The sequence below is a fragment of the Neolamprologus multifasciatus genome, chromosome 15, assembly GCF_963576455.1.
Source record: "Neolamprologus multifasciatus chromosome 15, fNeoMul1.2, whole genome shotgun sequence".
Classification (NCBI taxonomy): Eukaryota; Metazoa; Chordata; class Actinopteri; order Cichliformes; family Cichlidae; genus Neolamprologus; species Neolamprologus multifasciatus.
This window is the reverse complement of record NC_140453.1, coordinates 8,523,982-8,543,620: the sequence shown is the minus strand read 5'-3', so window position 1 is coordinate 8,543,620 and position 19,639 is coordinate 8,523,982. Positions and strand designations below refer to the sequence as shown.

Here is a 19,639-nt window from a genome sequence, read left to right as displayed (position 1 = left end):
GCTAGGGAAACAAATGGCAATTTGAAGTGTTTTAAATTTTTGTTACACTATGTTTGAATATTTAGCCAATACAAAATGGATGTGGTACAACATATGAATGGTTGCATCTGTAGCTAAATGTCCACTCGGGTACCAACAGGTCAGTGACAGTCATGGATACAGATCTTTGGACGACAAATAGTTTTAAATTATTTAAAACTTTTCTTATATACATCTGACAAATTTCATTAAACCCTGAAGTGGAACATGGTCAAAGAAAACACATATTAAATGTTAATGTTATGTTTCTTCAAAAGTTTTCATGGGCAGGGTCTGTGCGGGCATCACTTGTACTAAGTGATGCATGGAATAAAAGAAATAAGCAGTGTGCATAATGATGCATAATAATGCATAATCAGCACCTATTCAAAATATCAGAGGGCAGAGAATAGTAAACATCAAATCAGGGAATTAATTTTAACAATGACAATTTAACAGAAACTAACCCAAAAAAATCACCAGTTACTCAATAATATCATCTACCAGACACTTGCTGGTAGCACTACAATGCCACACAGTCAAGAAGTGAGGACAGCTAAACCATCTTCCCCACAACTGAGTAAGCTCCACGCTACATGGAAAACCATGAGGTGGGTTACAAACTTTTATTGTAAAACCACCCTCTCTAATAGGCTACAGACCCTTTAGTTAGGGTTAGAGTTATTTATTTATGAGGTTAATAAGATTAAGGTTAATAATTTTCATGCACCTCTTTACCCATACCTTATGTAAATCATGTATGCATATTCAATTCAAGTATCTGCTTAGACATTTATAACTGAACATCTTATACTTAACATATATGCTGTGGCATGTCAGCAAACACCACAAGCAAACCCAGCCAAAAACAAGTCCACTTCACGTCTTTCCCCTGCTTGTGTGTGGTCTGCAGTGTCCAGGCTGCAGGTTGACTGCTGTAAATCTGTCAGTACACTGACGTGACACATGGCAATAATACACAAGGCCGAACACTGCAGCAAACACGGCGTACAAGACCAAGCCTGCACCAATAAGTCTTTACCACAAAAAAAACCCCACAAGGTCATTATTGGCTTGCGACATGTCGTGCAAACATTTAGCCCATATGAGAATACTAGCACGCTCATCCGGTATTAATGCAACGCCACAGCATGCACCATAAACAGTATTCGCTCACTACAAACTCCCATTTAAGCACCAAAGACTGTTCACAGGTCGTTACGGTGTAACGGCTTTCTGTCGTTAAGGCCTATTACAAAACAAGTCTGTCTGTTTAGAGGCACGCAGCCAACACAGCTGGAAAAAAAATCACAGTCTACGTACCTCGACCATTAAACAGGACATTTAACCATCGTGGCAGCTCGCAGATGACAAGTGAACGCTACGGAATCAGGCGCGTGCGGACTGTTTTCATGTCACGGGGGAGCTCAGGAGTTAATCGCGTACAGCAGGACGAAAGGTGACAGAGTCCGAGCTGACAACTGTTTTAAAACAACTATTTCATCCTCCTCTCGCGGTTGCCCCTCATCATACTCGCGTGGTAAGGACACTGTGGGCTTTTTAAAAGGTGAAACCCAAGTTGCTGTTTTCCCTCTCCGCCCCTGCCCGCGTGCTGCTGCTGTGTGTGTATGTGCTTGGTGAGCCGCAGAGGGAAAGGAGGGGAGGGGAGGGGAGGCGGGGCGGGGCGGGGCGGGTCTTGTTGGGAAAGATCCAATCAGGACTAGGATACAGTACCTGCTCTAATTACGATTGGTCGTTATCAAATAAACAATGTTTTTAATTTGGAATATTCTAAAATAAGGGTGAGTACTACTACAGGATACTGCACAACACAATAAAGCAATGCGGCCCAACCTTTAGTTGTTTACTGGAAGAAATAAGAGTGTATATATTTTATACTAACAGAGATTTAATAATTACTACACTACAACTACCACATTATTTCACTTTTATAAGTAAATGGATGTCATTTCTGTGTTAACTCTATAAAACAAACGTCCCCGAGTAGTTCGCACATGTTGATAATCTTAGAGAACAAACAATCTGGTTGTTGCCATTCAGGCCACGTTTAAACACATCAGTCAAAGTATATTTCAGCATGCTGAATGCTGACATCTAGTGGAATAGAAATATACAGAAACGGAAAAAAACTGCACTAAAAGTTTGTTGAAATAATACTTCTTTGCAATAAATCTCATACCACTGTAAAACTTGTTTATTTCCCCTTAAGTGGTGCAAAACGTGTAGGAAAAATACATTTGTGGGTTGAGCAGCAGATTTGAGTATGTGAGTTGCACCCATTAAAAATTTGCCAAGATTTTCTCTGCCATTGCCCAACAGCTTATTCTGCTATTGAGTCTTGTTTTAAGTTTCTTTTTGAGCTTCAGCTGCCTGACTAGCAGCACCTGTGAGACCCTGCTATAGCGGTCACTTGTTGTCTGCTCCAAGCATGCCATATTTGACTGATCTGGATAGGTCTCGTGCCATAGGACAACTTCAAGCTGGTGTTCTGTGAACACAAGTTGCAGCATTACTTGGAGTGAGCCCAAGTACCATCTCCAAATTGAAGACCAAGTTTCAGATAATGGGAGATGTCACAGGCAGGCCGCAAAGTGGGTGTTCTAAAACGATGACACCACAGGATGACTGGTTCCTCACCCTGTCGGCACTTAGGAGCAGTAGGCAGTCTTTTACAGATTTTTCAGAATGAGATACTGAGACAATCTGGAACAGACTGCATACAGCCAATGTCCCAACTCACAGGGCTGCAAGGAGGCCTACTATGACTACTCTTCACCATCAGGCCTGTTTGCGCTGCTGTCAGGAACAGAGATGGGCAGTAATGCATTGCTGTAATCTGATTACTTTTTTCAATTGACAAGTAATGTAAGGGATTACTATTGCAAAAAAGTAATTAGATTACTGTTATTTTCCTATAAGCACGCTGCGTTACTGCATAAACTGTCATGATTTTGTTTGTGAGAGTGTCTCATGACAATGATGTAAGCACGTGCGATGCCTGTGGCAGCAGCAGACGTGAGAACGACCATGCAGCGTTTAAAGCATGGAAGTACTTACTTCCATGTAGTTATGGAACTACTTGATTTGATTTATATTTTGCTGTATTTTACTTGCATCTATTTAAAAGAGTGAGTGTAAACACGAAACATTATTTTATTTTATATGATGGAATATGCAGAAAATAGGTTTAAATGTTAAACAATTTCTTCAAGTCAAAAACAGCTGCATATAATTTAATTTTTGCTTAATGCAATGTGCATAAAATTAAAAGATTAAAACAAATAAAACAATTTTTAGAAAGAGGCTTTCCATTTGATTCAATGTTATATGATGGATTATGCAGAGAAAATAGAATTGGGCTGAAAGGTCTATTGCTTTATTGTGTATTATGGTTATGTATCATGTTTTTGAAAAGTAACGAAGTAACTAAGTAACTAATTACTTTTGAAAATAAGTAATCAGTAAAGTAATGGGATTCCTTTTTTGGAGAAGTAATCAGTAACTAATTACTTCTTTCAAGTAGCTTGACCTACACTGAGTCAGGAAACATGTGGAGGAACGTTGAGTCTGCATTCTGCCTACAGCAGCTAGATTGTACGTTCAGACTGTCATAGCTTTTGGTGGAGACAGTGTGATCATGTTTGGCAGCATCTCCCTCACTGAAGAAACAAGGCTTGTCATAATTGGAGGCAATCTCAGTGCAGTTACACATCAAGATGAAAGTTTGCAGCCAGCGATAATCCCATGTCTCTAAGTTCTGGGACCAAAACCTATCCTCCAAGATGACAAAGCTCAGTTTATCAGAGGCTACCTCCAGAATTTAGAGTGGAGAGGATGGAATAGCCTGCCTGCCATCCTGACCTCAAACCCATTGAACATTTGTGGGATGCTGTGCTGTTTGTGCCAGAGTGACAAACAGAAACACATTGGCTGACTTGTGACAAATTCTAGTTGAAGAACAAGAAGCCATCCCACAGCAGTGTGGAACCAAGCTGGTGACTAGCATGAGAAAGAAGTGTCAAGCTGTTGTGGCTGTGTATGGTTCTTCCATATGCTATTGAAACGCAAGTTTTTCTATGGGCACAGTCCACATACTCAGTTCTGCTGCTCAACCCACACACTCATTTTCCTTAAAATGTGGCACCATTTAAGGGGAAATAAACATGCTTTCCAAATATATAAGATTTACTGCTAAGAGCCATTGTTATAACAACATAATAATCAACCAAACATAAATTTCCTTTTTGTGCCAAGTTAATTTGTATAACAGTGGATTTAAAAAAGTAACAAACATTTCATTATAGCTTCTGAAAGTTTACTGGCACTTTCAAACATTAAATCTGTAAAATAAAAATTTAGATGGTCGTTTGGAGGAAGCAAAACTGAATACACTGACATAAGACACGGACCTTCAAAGTAAAACAGGAAACACACCGACTGAACTTAAGATAAGTAAACTTAGAACAGAGACAGGGGAGACAGAACATTAGGACCTGAGACATGGGACAGAAAGGCACAGAGTACACAACACAGAACACAGGGAAGCCAAATAACATAACCTACGAACTAGAACTCAGGAAATACCATAGAACTAGGGAGCTAGAAATGCTAGCACAGAAACAAAACTGAAACCTAACAACCAGGAAATATAAAATATAATAGAAACAGAAAACTATAATTCACGGAATTAAACACACCCAAAACCACAAAAAACTGGGTCAAGTGATCCAGGACCATGACAGTTTGTGTCCTGTGTCACTAGTAAGGTTGCTTACTAGTGAATTTCTGTTGTGTCTTTCCTATTAGCCAAGAAGTTACAAAACAGAATAGTAAATTTATCTGTGCTGTGTTCATTTGTATTTCTCTCTTCTTTTAGCAGAGCTGTCCTCCTCATCCACAAACACCCGCATGATATCAGCAAATGAAGGGATGGCTGTGATTCTACAGCGGGGTTGACATATTAAAGGGCACAACTGGACAAGGTGGGATTACACACTATGGCACAGTGCACAAGAGAAACGGGAGACATAAGTTAATAATAGTTAATAGTTATGAGTACCTCAAAGAGTTACTCATTTTGTGAGCTGTCAGCTGTCTGTTGTTTACAGCAGCAACAGAAGTTACTAAAGAATCCAAAAAAGGGTAATGTGTAACCAACAGCACAACCATTAATAACATTAACAACAACATTCATGTTTTGTTGAAATATAACAGCTGAGTTGAATAAACCAAAAGGTATATCACTCTTCCTTGAACTTAGTAGAAAACGTCATGAGTTTAATGAAGACTGTGTAGGAGAATTAACTATCGTTTATAGTTATTGTTGAAAATTCAACATGTATCAGCAGGATATAGAAATACACTTCTAAAAAACATTTCATGATCTGCAATACTTTGGCATATTTATTGATTGTCTTCGCGAACAGTGTGAGGGTGCATGGCTATGAATTGTGGAACAGAATTATCTTCTTTCCTGTCATAAAGAATGGTTTCATGTGTCCTCTGGTAAAGAAGTTATTAAAGAAAGCATTTAAGCACTTTTCCTAAAAATTTAGGGAATTATACCCAGCTCTTTTTATGGACTACCATGCAGATACTACTGGGTCACTTTACTTAGAAATAGAAACTTTCATGATATCCTTTTGTGTCAAGATGACATTTTCTCCTGCGCCTCCCATAACCATCTGTAAAACTCCTACAGTTTGCTTCAAAGGCGGGGTTCTTCCTGTTTACCTGCATTCCTGCCTGACACACCTAGAAGCTGCTGGTAATCAGCTCACCTCTGTGCAACTGGTTCCTTTACAGCTGACGAAATCCCTCACTTCTGGGAAAAGGAGTATAACCTGTAACATTAAGGGAGACATGGCGCAAATATGAGGAGACAGGCTGAGGAGACAAGGATGAATCACAAGGAGAGGAACAAAGGAACAGGTAAGTGAGACAGAGAGAGAGAGAGAGGGATTGAGACACATAGGGAGATCACAAACAGGAAAAAAAAATCAGACAGAGAGGGAATAAACAAAGACATGACTGGGGAAACATAAACTCAGAGAACACGACAAACTCTCACAGGAACCACAGGGATGAGACAAAGACACAAAAGGAACCTGACTGTAGTAGAAATACAAATAAGCTCAAAGACATAGACTCAAAGAACCAGACTCAAGATTAAACTGTATAAAGCTTGAACTTAAATCATCTTCAAAATATAAAGGAAAGAATCATGAATTCAAAAATAAAAACCCAGCACCCTGACACTTCCTAAACAATTTGACTATTCAACCACAACCTACTGGTGAGACCAAAAAAAACATGCTACAGATGCAAAAATACATGCAAATACATACTGAAGTCAGCTGGCCTTTTCCTGAACTTTGAAGTTGCTATTGATAATTACAAAACGACTCTTGGAAGCATCTAATATATACATCTAATCCTGCCAGTGAGGAAGGCTATGTTCTTTTTCTCTTATTTGAGATACTGGGCTAGTGTGGACCGTAAACCACATTCATCGCACTGTACACTGTTTAGACAAAAAGAAGAAGTGCGTTTTGAGCTAAACTAAAGTGAGAGTGAGAGACTGTGTACACTTCATTTGAGTGCACATGTTAAATAGTGCATCTTCAGCATAGAAGGAATACCTAGTTAAAAATCTTGTTAAAAGTTAATAATTTTCATTAAAAAAAAATTAGTGCTTTTATATTTTTCATTATTTAAACATAAATTGTGTTTACTTTGTAAAATACAAATATATGCTTTCAACAGAAACAGAAAACTAAAACATATTAGGAATTAAATGGCTTAAAAAAATACAAAATACAATAACTAATAGTTTTGCATGACGAGCATTTATGTACATATATATCTGTGAATAGCATTCATTTGTGTCATGAATAGTTAGACATGATAGCACGCCAAGTTTGTACGTGTTGACGTACAAACTACGTACATGGAAATGACGACACAATGGACGCCATCGAAGTACACCTTGCTGTTCGACATGGCTCACATGTATGGCTGAATTTTAGCCTAGAAAAGTATTTGGTATTATAATATAACCATTATATAATATATGTAACTAAAGCTTTTTTGTTGTTGTTTAATTGCAGGTTGAGTTTAACCTTTTGATCAACAGCAAACCATCACCCGTTACGCCAAACGAAGCCCACGAGGTAAGGTTTTCATAGGGTTTAGCAACAAATAGACCATATCCAGGACAACATGCTTTTCATAGCAGTATGATAGCACTACAATGTGACACGATGTGATATGAATCATGTGTTTTTTGTTTGTTTTTCTTTTATTGCATTCCAGGAACCGGAACCGATGGACTGGACTGCTTACGGTGAACAACCTGGCCGGTAACTTACACACTTTTCTACTTACAAACTTTATTACATTATTGTTGATCTATATTCAGTATCTGTTTGTATACATGCTAGATGTATAACCCTCTCAAGGCAGGCATTGCAGATTTGCAACAGTTAAAAGCTAACAACCTGATTACCCCACATACATATTTTATGAGGGTTTTTTTACTCAGAAGTACCACTGCAGGTATTCTTTTGTGCATTAGCAACAAAAACTTAATTTGAGCCTGAGAGGGATAACCTTTTTGTTGAACTAGTATAAACTAGTAGAAAAGTAGAAAACTAGTAAGCTTAAAATACTCTGCAGAATTAAGCAGAATTAACAGCTTACAATAAGCTTTTAATTCTGCTTTGTAGAATAGACTAGACATTTAATTTTTAATTTTAAGCAAGTTCCATTATGTACTGTTTAAAAATTAATGTACAACATTCTGTTATTGCCACTGCTTAAATAAACAGGTGTTGTGGTTTATGCATTTGCCTTCATTTCCCATTCAGTGCTGCCGGACCATCTGTCTCCTCCATGGATGACGACGTCACCCCAATGGAGATAGACTAAAAGGTTCAGCACACCAAAAGGTAAAACATTTTTTTAGATCAAGCAAAACTTCAGTTGTTTTTCTTGCAATGCCCTTTTTAAAATTCAGACTCAAACCAAATTCACCCGTAAACATACTTAAAGAACTTCATTATGACAGTTGTGGAATGTCAGATCCATGTTTTTGCATAAATATAATGGACAGTAACACCTTTTGCTTAGTTTCAACTTTGTAAACTCATGGATATGAAGTTAAGTCATAAAGATGTGACTGAAGTAGGCTTTGCAAATTTGGATTTGGAAACTGTTAATGAGAATTCTTGACCAGAGTAGAAACTTTCAGGAGTGTCTAAATCAAAAATGTAATAACAAAGAAAAATCCTTTATCAACATTCCCAACATGTGGAATATTTTTGTTGAGTCTATAATCACTAGACAACTTAGTGAATGTGATGCTGTATGAGGGTTTACCCCCAAGATATTTTTCCTAACCCTCATGAACAAAAGGACCAGATTAGACTTTGCTGAAAAACATTTCAAGAAAGACTGCCCAGTTTTGAAATAACACTGTTTAGACAGATGAAACCAACATTTGTAAAAGCTTGTAAAAGAAAGATTAGATTGCAAAATTATAAATCCAGCTAGGTAAAGTACGTATTTGTACAAAGACACCTCCACCAAAAAGTCATTGGTAATACATATCAGACTACATAAATTATTTTAGAATTATTTTAAGAAATCCTATAGCTACTTTTGGCCACTCCCTGATTTATCAGAGGGTGCTGCATTTTTTATTTCACAGATCTTTATGCTGGATAGCCTTCCTGATGCAACTCCAAAGGAATTTGTGTCTCTAGCCATCTTTAGTTGCTGCTTTTTTGTGGGTCTCTCTATCTTCAGTTTTGTCTTCAGTAACTGAAACGCTACTCTGTTAGGTTGAGATCAGGTTCACTTGACCATTAAAGAATATCTCATTTCTTTGCCTTTAGAAAATCTTTGGCAGCTGTTGCATTTGCTTTGGATCGCTATCCAATGGCACCATTAAGCACTGCTCCATCGGTTTTGCTGCATGTTTCATAGGCAAACATCCTTTGGAGAATATCACCTTGCTTCTTAGTAATTCCGGTACAGATTATTATTGGTTTCATCTGCCCAAACACATGTTTTTTATTTTCCTTTTCTTTTTTTCAGAACTGCGCAGGCCCATATAAATGTCTAATCTGGTCTACCTGTTCTTTATTGTAACCAGAGATTCCTTCCTTGTTATAAACTGTCTCTATTTCACTTCATGAAGGTGTCGCATGATTGTAGATTTTGACAGTGATACATGTAACTCCTAAAGAGTGTTATTCCCTTAGTTCAATGTTGTGACATTGTTTTTCTTAACCATAGAAATAATTCTGTGATCACCCACTTGTATTCTGTGGTCTTCCAGGCCTTTGGGTGTTACTGACTGGGTCAGTGCACATCTTTTTAAAGGAATGAACCAGACTAATTTGGCCACTCCTTTGGGTTGTGTATAAATGGCTTTAATTTCTACAAAAGTTAATGCAATACTTTTGCTGTGAATTAAAGCTATGGATGAATGGATGTATGGAATAAGGGATGCTCCTGATTGTATTTGGTGGCTTTTCAAATATTTATGTATCTGACTATATATAAACATTGTATGATGTTTGATGATGTATGATTTGTATGATGTTTCTTTTTTCTGTTTTGTATTTCTCACAGTGAAAGAAGAGGATGACAGTTCTACTTGGGCTGTTACAGTTGATCCTGCAACAATTTTGGGTCACTGTATTTGGGTCACTGTTCATTTGAATAAAAATATGTATTGGTCTATAGGCAAGATGACTTCTGTCAATGATAAAGGGATTTTGTAAATCCTTGTACTTTAAACAAAAATATCTAAAATATTGAAACATTTTAAAAGCGGTACAATAACAAAACCATACTTCTTTAAATCAATTTTTTTTTAGCATTGCACAATTACAAACGTGCACTTCCACTTAACACAGAAAGTTTGTGACACACTTGTTTGAACTGTAATTTAAGGCAAAACTCAAAAACATAATTCTGTAATTCTAGTATAACACAACAAGCATGTTAAGTTGTAACAGAAAAATTACTAAAATGTTTCATAGCAAAGTAGTAAAGCTCAATGACCAGACAGCAATCCCTCAAAAGTATTCTTCAACTCAGGAGAGTATCCAGAGGAGCACAGTTAGAAGTTATTCCAGTGTTTACTGACTCTTGTAAGACCAAAGGATAGTCCTGATGCCCTCTACTGTTCACCATTCTCAATATGGTCTTTCTAGTGGATCCTTGGGTTAGTGTAATGAACCTGTGTTTCACAACGTTCTCCTTTGCATCAACTGAAAACTGAGGAACATATAAGATTCTGGGCCAAAATGTCATTTAGCTGGCTGAGCTGAATGTCTCTAATTCTAGGGAAGTCAGGATACCACTACAAATATCAGATTATATGAAAAGTATCAAAATTATGCATTTTCACCACAGAGAGAAATATCATTCAGCACATTTCTTTCTTATCTCCAAAAATAAACAGATATCCAACCTGCTGGTGAACTATGAAATATTTTTGTGTAATTCTGTTTTTTGTTTTTTTTGAACAGGTGTAATTTTATTTCAGGTGTCCATAATATCTAAGGCAGTGCGTCAAAATGTCAAGAGGTAGATTAACATAAATTTAATGAGTTTAATGAATTCAAAGTCTTTTGAGATGTAGGAATCCTACGTAGATCAGTCAGAGCAAATACTGCATAATACTGACAAGAGGATCACACTTAAAGCAAGAAGGAACATGGCATGGCAGGATCAACAGCAGGTATCTATAGCAACATGAAATGTAATGTTGATTAAGAAAGTGAGAAAAGAGAAGAAGATAACAAGGCATCCTAAATAAATGACAGTAAAACTGACTATAAGCTGACAATTACTAGCAGGATTTCTATTGTAATGAACATTTTTTTGTGTTACACTGTCATTATTGGTCAATCAGTGTCACTGTGTGTAACCTGTGGAAGATGCAGTGCCAGGAAAAAGTAAGCAGCTTCCTCTTATGAGTGTGTGAGAGGTACCCGTTCCAACATATTGCTACTGCCCTTGTCAAATGCATGCCAGTAGAAACCTAAAGAGGCCGAAATTGTAGTGTACAGTTGTCCCTTGCTATAACGTGGTTCACCTTTCGCGGCCTCGCTGTTTTGCAGATTTTTTTTTTTTTTGTGCAATATTGCATACTTTTTTTTTTTTTTTTTTACTGTGCATTGTGTTCTGCGTCCTGATTGGCTGTAGACCATTTCAATCAATGTCAAGTTACATAAATCTTCAATCGCTAGCAGTGTGACTCTGAAGTGCTGTACTGTATGTTTGTAAGTTTTCTCCCCAACAAACAAACAATGTCGACTAAACGTTGTCACCTGCGGGTGCCTTCGATTTCATTCTATAATACTGCACTGATTTTTCAACAAGGTTTGAACTTTAGACGGCTTAAACAAGAGAGAAAAGTGTGAAAATGTTCATGCCTGTCTGAGAAAACTGTATAAAGTCTGTTATAAATTGAAAAATTAAGATAACACTTTCATCAGTGCAATTTAACTCTTTAATAAAATAGAAATATCCCGCTAACAGTTGCATAGAATAGAGCTATATGAATCTCAGAATCCACTCTTACAGATTTCACTTGGTTGAGGTAAGAAGGTAGGGCTCACAAAGTGAAACATTAACGCAGGCAAGCTGCACCACGTACCTGAAACTCATTAAATTATTTGCTTTAAAAGGTGGTTTGCACAAACATATTGCTAAGAACAGTTAAAACAGTTAAGACTCCAATGACAAAAAAACAAAAAAACATTTGTGTACAAACCCCTTTGTTTACAGCAGCTTAGAAACATACACATTTTAACATAGTTAGCACATTTAAAATCCCAACAGACACAGAGACAAGCACATTGTAGTCCATAATAAGACAAAGTAAGGACAAGCAAAAACACAAGTCAGTAGCTGCAGTAGTAATCTGCTGTGAGGCACATCTGTAGGAGCTGTTGATGCTGATGTCACTCTTTAATGATGTAACAGGTGGCGGTGTCCCCGACTGCGCCGAGGGGGGTGAGGAACCTGCAACAGAAGAGGTGTCGGGTTAGGAACTCTCCTTCAAGCACATCATCACACCGGGTGGATAACATTTTTAAACTACTCAAAGATCTCAGCGCATCTATGGAAAACAAACCTTAGGTGACTCAGGACTGCCGAAAGGTGACAGCTCAACTGAGTTCTCTTTGTCAGAGGAAGTGTTGTGGCGGAGATGGGTGAACTTTTTCTTCAGTGCTTCAGCAATAAGAGCTGCCGGGTCATTAAGCAATGCCGTACCTCCTTTACTGCGCCTCCTCTTAACTGGTGTGCCCCCTGGAGATCTGCAAAACAGAATGAATATGCTTTGTCAGGTGGGGGGAAAGATCTACTTCAAATTACAGGAAAACAAACAGGAAACACCAGGGTGCTGAACTACTGGTGCAATGAAGAAAGCATTCTGCAGCTTCAGATATAAAGAGTCACATTTTTTAATGATTAGTTTTCTCTAAATCTCCATACTTACCTCTTCACTGAGCGCAGTTTAACATGATTTAAGTCCTTTAGAACATCCAGCATGGAAGGCATCCCTTTATTTTCAGAACCCTTGCTGGAGCCTGACTCCTTAGTTCTGTGGTGACCCTTATCGAGATCTTTCTCATCCTTCCTTTCCTTTGACCCAGTGAAAATGCTAGGGCAGGGAGGAGGAGGGGGTGGGGGTGGTGGTGGAGGAGGAGGAGGAGCCACATGGCGAGGTGTGGAGGTGAGCGCTGGAAGTGGATGGGAAAGGGAAATACCAGGTGAGGCAGACTCATTTGGGGATTCAACCAGACCTAAAACACGATGAAAGATAAAACAAGAAAAAAGAAAGAAACACTCGGTTGGTGTTCTGAGAAGATGAAAACATCTTGAAAAAAATGGGACAAAGACAAACATATCGTGTACCTGAGGCTGGAGCAGCAGTAACTATCAAAGCAATCTGAGCTCGCAGTTTCAGCAGCTCGCTCTCCAGCGCTGTGATCTTCTTCAGAGCTTCTGGATCAGGCGTCTGTCTTACAGGTGGCCCTCCTCTCTGAGCTCGTATGAATGCTGGTTCTGGACATCTCATCACATCTTGATTTACAGTACTTCGCCTTACTGGAGGTAGGTGGTTCCTACGGAGACCCCACATCATTCGTATATTAATTTAGTGTCTTACAATTGTCTGGACAGAATGATCAATGCTGTCCTTTCATCTTCACAAACATAAAAAGGTAAGATTCTGTGTAAATGCAGTGACATTAATCACATCCAACAAGACTGCCTAATGAGTGAATTTGTATTTTTACTTTTATGGAATTCAGGGATGCAGGGAGAGTGATTTTATCTGTGCTGTGTCATTTTTGTTTTTTACCTCGTTTTAGCACAGCTGTCACCCTCATCCTCAAACACCCACATGACATCAGCAAAGGAAGGGATGGCTGGTGTGTCCACAATGGGCTCGATATATTCATGGTGCCTAAGGCCGAGCAAAGCGACCTGAGGAGACAAGGATAAGGAGGGATTACACGCTGTAAACGAGTACACAAGAGAAATAAGGGTCAAGAGATTCTAAAAACAGTTATGATGATATTAACTTCTTTTCATAGTGAAGCCTTGATTATATTCTATTGCAGACAAGGACAATTAGAGACAGTATGGGTGGTCATTCCTCTTATATTTCCTTAAAGTCCACCACCTTAAGCAAGAGGAAAGCTCCAGGGCTGAAAAATGAAGTCAACACATAAGTGCCAAAAGCTGCAGTTCCTCTTTAAGATAGAAAATAAGTCTGTAGTGTGGGGACACAGACTGCTATTATTGTTATTATCAACAACATGGACAACTGTAGAATGAATGAATTAAATAGTTTTTAATTAAAAAGACTGATCAGCTGTCAACATGTCAAATGTTATATTGATCAACTGTAGGGTGACCAACCGTCCTCTATTCCCCAGACATGTCCACTTTTCACGTTCTGTCCGGGGGGATTTTCCAGATTGATAAAAATGTACAGGTTTTCCTATATTCAGACAGAGGACCCATGTGTGCTGCTGCTTTGTGAGTTGTTCTGCGCTTACACACGGGGACACAGCGCACAGCAACGCGTGTAATACTGTTTAAAAGATCCCAAAGCGCAAATGGATCTTTTCAGACGAACTGCAAAAGAAATTTACCCAGTACTGGTAATTTTTCTTATGCAGATGAGGCATTATTTCTGTACCATTATTTAATTCAAGTTTTTTTTTTTTTTGCACTCGTTGACTTGTAAAAGCCTATATGACATAGTTTACAATTCACAATTCATTAACCGCACAGAGAAGGCATCGTTTAAATATGTTTCTTAAAGCAAGTTCTTCATTACTGAGCCAAGTGTCCTCTTTTTTGGAAATCAAAATGTGGTCACCCTAATCAACTGCAGCTCTTGATTGTTTTATGCACGTACAAGAGAAATGTATTGTTTTCATTGCAAATAGCCATTTGTGTTGTATATTATATGCAACCGTGCATGCAAGTGTATGTACTCATTTAACCAGCAGTGCTGACTGGGTAAAGTCAAACATGTTTTGTAAAACACAGATTGTACAATACCTGAAACTGGACTCGTGGTGTCGGTGTCAGTGGGAGATTTGATCCAATCATCCGCACAATGCTGCGATACTGACCGCACAGCGGACTATTCCACACTGGAACCAGCTAAAATGTGCAATGACACAGACAAGACAAAGACATAATGTCACAACATCAGATTTAAAAGTTCCCTGATTCAAGCAACCCGCGGATACCTCAGGAGCTTGAGTATTGCAAAACAAAAGAATGACACAAGTGTGTCTGTGCACATACCACGTCTGGAGGAACACCAAAGTACTCCAGGACGATGCGCAGCACATAAAGAAAATCCTCTGCTAGGGACATTGGAAGGATGTTTTCTTGCACCAGCTGATGACTGCAAAGCTCTGCTTTCTGCTGAGTGTCTTGGCGGGAGGTCAACACAGAAAGGATGTGTCTAAGTCACATGCTTGAAACCTGAAACAAAACAACAAGAACAAAAAACCCCAAAATAACAAAGTAAGATAATGCCTTACAGTAAAAATCACATATGAAACCAACAATCTTAGTAAACAAATAATGATTCAAATATTGATACTAGGAAAATAATAACAATAATAATGATAATGACTATAGTAATCTGATAATCAGTGGCCACCGATTCCTTCATCTGCCACTTCTCTGCAGAGGAAACCCCACGACTCTCAAACCTATAGACGTACAGAGTTTAAAATATAACGAATGAATAGGTTTGTATTGATAACAAAGTAGATTCAGACAGTTAGAGTTAAACATTGGAATTACCAAGGTAAGAAAAACGTTAAACCCATACGAGAATGGCCAGGACACAACCTACAGCAGCAAGATGAAAGTAAGTGCAGCCAACGGTCGGTTGCTGCCATCACTGATGCTCAGAGACAAATGTCGGTCTCTACTACTGGATGCTGATTCGGCAGCAAACGCTCAGTGTACCAGCACACTAGAGAGAGCATGGCTGACTTTAGGTGTAAGTTACACAGTGTCCTGCCGTTCTGAGCAGTGGGGGCAGAGAGGCACCGCAGTGGAAAAGCTGCGTGGATCATCAAAATTAACGTGCGTGACACCTCCGGCATTTTACACGATAAAAAGAAAAAAACATATAGTCGCACTTACCGTCAAAACGTGAATTAGCAGCTACATTTCTCCCAAGCCATGTTCCCAGATGATACTGTAAACTAAATGATATTCACCGAGAATCTGCAGCTTCCCTTTTTTCGTTCACGCGTTCAGATTAAAAGGAGTCTGTAAAGTCAAATAACGCTGCAGCAGCGAGACGTCTTCTGGTTGGCTGTGGATACAGAAGTAGTAAGAGCAGCCAATAGGGGTGGGCGACTTTGCGGCGTAAGCGGAGGCTAGTCGACCAATCGGGTGACACGAAAAGCCTAGCACCAAATTTGTATTTTTGTGCACGAGCTGCTTCTGTCCTGGGTAAGAAACATTTAGCTACAAAACTACAGTTTAATTATAACTGTGATATATTTTAATAGAATAGCAGTTAAAGCGATTCCCTAATATCTGGTTATGAAGATGGAGCGAAAAAAGAGGAAATGTATTTTTGTGAAGTTTATTTAGCCTTTTCTCCTAAAGTAGTTAGCTAGCTTCTTCGGCTAGCCACATTCTCAACGGCAGCGTAGCTGCTTGACTTGTTAACATTATTCCGGCCTGTATGAACTAGCGTCGGCTGGGTTTGACAATGTTGGTATTTTTGAAACATTCATTAGGAATTGTAGTATGACCTCACACCGGACAGTTTTAGGAAAGGAAAAGCTATTTAACAGCCGCACGTCCTTTACCTAACACTCTCAAGTAGCTATTTTGTCCACCGCATGCCAAACATTGAGAATGGCTAACTCCTTTGTAAATGTTTTTCACAGTCCGATAAAGTTGTTAAAGATGATGGATGCACTGTCGGTGGTGAGTCAGCTCCGGGACTTGGCTTCTGAGCCCCAGAACCGCGACGTGATAGTCCAGGATCAGGGCTGTCTCCCTGGGTTGGTTCTCTTCCTGGACCACCAGAACCCAGATGTCCTTTTTGCAACTCTACAGGTATGTTATTGGACGGGATTCAGATTATTTCTGAATTTCAATTAGTTACATAGTTTTAATAACATTAGGTTGTTTTCTGTTTTTAAGAGAGAGACCAGTGAAGGTGAAAGCTTTCATCATTGGGTCAAGGCTGGGCTGGAGCTGTCATAAGACTAAAGACAGGGTACACCGTGGACATATCTATTGTGTGGCAGGACTAAACATAGTGACAAATGTTCAATCTCACATTCACAGCCACAGGAAAATTTAGAATCGCCTATTAATTAGAACCCTAATTAGATGTAGGATTTGTAAGACAGAATATTTGGAGATTTAGAAGTCTGATATTCCAATATAGCAAGCACTTTTCTTTCTTTCAAACACACACAATGTTATGGGCAGCTGTTTGTTAACTTCTTTACGCTCTACTTCAGCTCTGCTCAGATCCGACTGGCTCCTGTTTGTGATATTCCAAAGATTATATTCCCTGTTAACATATTGCTAAAAGGCAACTTTCCTTTAGCAGAGCGCCATCTAATGGACAAACTGCTGTTTTACATTTTCATTTTTAAATGCCAGTGCATCAGCAAATAGCTAATACAAACTCCACACAGAAAGTGACAGATGGATTTGAACCTAGGACCTTCTAGCTGTGAGATGCGGCACTAATCACTACACCACTGTGCATCATTTAAAAGACATATTTTCCATGTTTTCCAGTCTTATTACCAATTAAAGAAGGTTTTTAAAGCCCATAATGTGATTTTTACAGTGGTTGATCTTCCTAATACAGCCCTCTCAGGGATTTGTTTCTCCTCATGGTCCCAAAGAAGGAATCTTTGATGTGTTATGTGAAGGTTTAAACCCCCACACTGTGAGCCTTTCTGAAAGCAAAATATAAATGTGATTACTTAGAGGTGACCCATCCACGCATTAAGTATACTTGCTTAATTCCTTGGGGGAGAAAAGTCTTCTGTAATCTATATCATGTGCAGGTTATATGAAGCATGTGAAATGGGTGATATGATACTTAATCTAAAGTTGATGTGCACTGATAATACCACTGTTGTCAATGAACTGTAAGCATGGCTGTATATGAATCCCTTCTGTGCTATATTGTCCTCAGACCCTACGTTACTTGGCTGAGTTGTCTGCCAACATCCCTACCATGAAGAATGAACTGGGTATGATGGTGAGCTTGGAGAATCTTATGGCAAGGTGACACACCCATGGTTACTTTTACCTGTGGATGAACACATTATTTCCTCTGCATTTTCATGTGGCTGTATGTAAAATTTACAGTGATACTTGGCAGCTTTTTCAATGCATAAATTCTGTGCCATTTTTTTCATAATAACATAGTTATAAGTTTGTAATGAAGGTGAGGGTTCAGCACCCCCAAAGCACATGATTAAATATAACCTTTCTCCATACAGAGATGGTCTCTCTGTTGATATCACCTCTTTGGCCAAGGAAGTTTACGATATTCTCAATGCACCTGCTAATCCTCCACCTGAGAGAAGGAAGAAACCCCAGTTCTTTCTCAATTCTTCCAACAAGAAGGCCAAGTCCATCACTCTGCACATACAGGGCTTGGACAGCTCTGTAAGTCGACTGCTTTTTACATACAGTTCATTTATGTAGCTGTTATAATCGCCAGTAAGTTTAATTATGTAATCTCTCTGTCATCAAGCATCGAGGTTTGTGCGAGGAAGCTCTTCTGAAGGTCAAAGGAGTGATAAGCTTCACTTTCCAAATGGCATCCAAGAGATGTACTGTTCGCATCCGTTCAGACCTGCCCACTGAGGTAACAAGCAAAGACAAACATTTACAACCCAACATTTTACCAACAAAGTTGGGATGCTGTGTAAAATGAAAATAAAGTCAAGTAAAACCACATTTTATTCACAATAGAACATATCAAATGTTTAAAATGAGAAATTGTACCATTTTTAAGAAAATGTAATTTTTCATTTAATAGCAGGAATGGCAGTGCATCCAAGTTTGTGTGGGCGGGGGCATGTTTGGGTTGTACAAACAGTCTGATTTTAGTTTATATGTCTGTTATTCTGTCAAAGCTGCTGAGAAATGCCAAATGCAGAAATTTGTGACAATGAAAAAAAATCCTCTTCTAACGGATCATTAGCCTCACACTCTTCCCTGATGTCCCATTTGCAGAGTCTGGCAACAGCCATCGCTGGCACTAAGGTGTTGTCGGCCCAACAAGTGATAAAGAATGAGGCAGGAGAAGAGGTGCTTGGATACTTGAATATACTTTCAGTAAAGAATATTAAGATATGGAAGTGTAAGTTAAACTTTAACTATGAATTTGTTTTTTTGTTTTTTTAAATAACATTGTCTTCAGGTTTATATTCCTTTGAAATCATCTGGAGTGGATGTGCCTCAAAACTCAGCCCTGCCGGATTACCTCCCAGAAGAAGAGGAGAGCCCTGTGAGGGAGGTCGATCGAGCAATTTCCCGCACCACAGCCAAGGAAGATTCCAGCGGTAGCTGGCTCAACGCTGCTGCCAGTTTCCTCACAAAAACATTTTACTGGTAAATCAGTCACAGGGAGGTGCTTTTAAGACTCATTCCGGTGTATTTAACTTGGATGGACATTACTTGTGAGAAACCACAGGTCTGAGTCCTGGCTTCTACTGTATAGTCAGCGTTTCAGTTCTTGTGAGACGATCAACAGATTTTGGGCTAGATCTTTTATTGTTTGAGCTGACTGGAAACTAAAATGCTTGAATCAGCTGTCCTCATTCAGTGTAAATATTTCTTTCAAAACTGTTTTTAAAATTTCCATTTCCTCCTAAAATGTACAGAAACTGTTCACAATCCTGACCGCTTCTTTCTGTCTGTTTTTTAATTGTTGCTGGTTTATGCTACAGAATATAAATGTTGTGTTGTCACTGTACTCTGTTCTGTTTTCTTTCTTGGCTAAAGAGTTTGAAAGACAAAATAAGGTAAA

At 38.7% G+C, this 19,639-nt stretch overlaps 3 protein-coding genes and 1 long non-coding RNA gene across 10 annotated transcripts in view; 2 read left to right on the top strand and 2 right to left on the bottom strand.

Annotated features, from left to right (window-relative positions):
• LOC146501509 (3',5'-cyclic-AMP phosphodiesterase 7B-like) overlaps window positions 1–1,647 on the bottom strand; it is a 37,653-nt gene extending 36,006 nt beyond the window's left edge. For 2 of the 3 annotated variants that reach the window (XM_085132590.1, XM_085132589.1), the window contains exon 1: window positions 1,342–1,646. Coding sequence is in view for 1 of the 3 variants with exons in the window: in XM_085132589.1 (XP_084988715.1) it covers window positions 1,342–1,362 (21 nt within the window). In the remaining 2 variants the exon portion in view is untranslated. Of the gene's footprint in view, window positions 1–1,341 lie in introns of all 3 variants that reach the window. The other variant, XM_085132588.1, reaches the window with a different exon arrangement.
• Window positions 1,648–4,855: 3,208 nt separating this feature from the next.
• Window positions 4,856–11,507, top strand: LOC146501508 (uncharacterized). 4 transcript variants are annotated; one of them, XR_014869316.1, is made up of 6 exons: window positions 4,868–5,970; window positions 7,149–7,211; window positions 7,354–7,400; window positions 7,908–7,988; window positions 9,340–9,404; window positions 9,679–11,507. It is a non-coding gene; the product is annotated as an uncharacterized LOC146501508 (long non-coding RNA). The 4 variants fall into 4 exon arrangements; XR_014869317.1 differs by having other exon boundaries at window positions 4,871–5,970; window positions 9,383–9,404; window positions 9,679–11,491; XR_014869314.1 differs by having other exon boundaries at window positions 4,856–5,970; window positions 7,908–9,404; window positions 9,679–11,491.
• A 39-nt stretch (window positions 11,508–11,546) lies between these two features.
• On the bottom strand, window positions 11,547–15,896 carry mtfr2 (mitochondrial fission regulator 2). 2 transcript variants are annotated; one of them, XM_085132591.1, is made up of 8 exons: window positions 15,754–15,896; window positions 14,896–15,078; window positions 14,644–14,748; window positions 13,430–13,554; window positions 12,982–13,190; window positions 12,563–12,869; window positions 12,197–12,380; window positions 11,547–12,084 (listed from the first exon to the last, which is right to left on the bottom strand). In XM_085132591.1, the coding sequence occupies exons 2-8, from the start codon at window positions 14,965–14,967 to the stop codon at window positions 12,031–12,033; spliced, it is 1,056 nt and encodes a 351-aa protein (XP_084988717.1). In that variant the 5' UTR covers window positions 14,968–15,078; window positions 15,754–15,896; the 3' UTR covers window positions 11,547–12,030. The 2 variants fall into 2 exon arrangements, with proteins under 2 accessions (XP_084988717.1, XP_084988718.1); XM_085132592.1 differs by lacking the exon at window positions 15,754–15,896 and adding an exon at window positions 15,458–15,606.
• Window positions 15,897–15,959: 63 nt separating this feature from the next.
• On the top strand, window positions 15,960–19,585 carry armc1l (armadillo repeat containing 1, like). Its single transcript, XM_085132593.1, has 7 exons — window positions 15,960–16,068; window positions 16,515–16,686; window positions 17,792–17,883; window positions 18,102–18,270; window positions 18,359–18,472; window positions 18,844–18,918; window positions 19,031–19,585. The coding sequence occupies exons 2-7, from the start codon at window positions 16,534–16,536 to the stop codon at window positions 19,223–19,225; spliced, it is 798 nt and encodes a 265-aa protein (XP_084988719.1). The 5' UTR covers window positions 15,960–16,068; window positions 16,515–16,533; the 3' UTR covers window positions 19,226–19,585.
• The last annotated feature ends 54 nt before the right edge of the window (window positions 19,586–19,639 follow it).

Coding starts and splice junctions, on each gene's coding strand:
- mtfr2 (XM_085132591.1), bottom strand. CDS start 14,967: ATGTCCCTAGCAGAGGATTTTCTTTATGTGCTGCGCATCGTCCTGGAG. Junction 13,191..13,429: donor GACAGCTGTGCTAAAACGAG/GTAAAAAACAAA, acceptor GGGTCTCCGTAG/GAACCACCTACCTCCAGTAA. Junction 12,381..12,562: donor AAACTGCGCTCAGTGAAGAG/GTAAGTATGGAG, acceptor TCTGTTTTGCAG/ATCTCCAGGGGGCACACCAG.
- armc1l (XM_085132593.1), top strand. CDS start 16,534: ATGATGGATGCACTGTCGGTGGTGAGTCAGCTCCGGGACTTGGCTTCT. Junction 18,271..18,358: donor TACAGGGCTTGGACAGCTCT/GTAAGTCGACTG, acceptor TCTGTCATCAAG/CATCGAGGTTTGTGCGAGGA. Junction 18,919..19,030: donor AGAATGAGGCAGGAGAAGAG/GTGCTTGGATAC, acceptor CATTGTCTTCAG/GTTTATATTCCTTTGAAATC.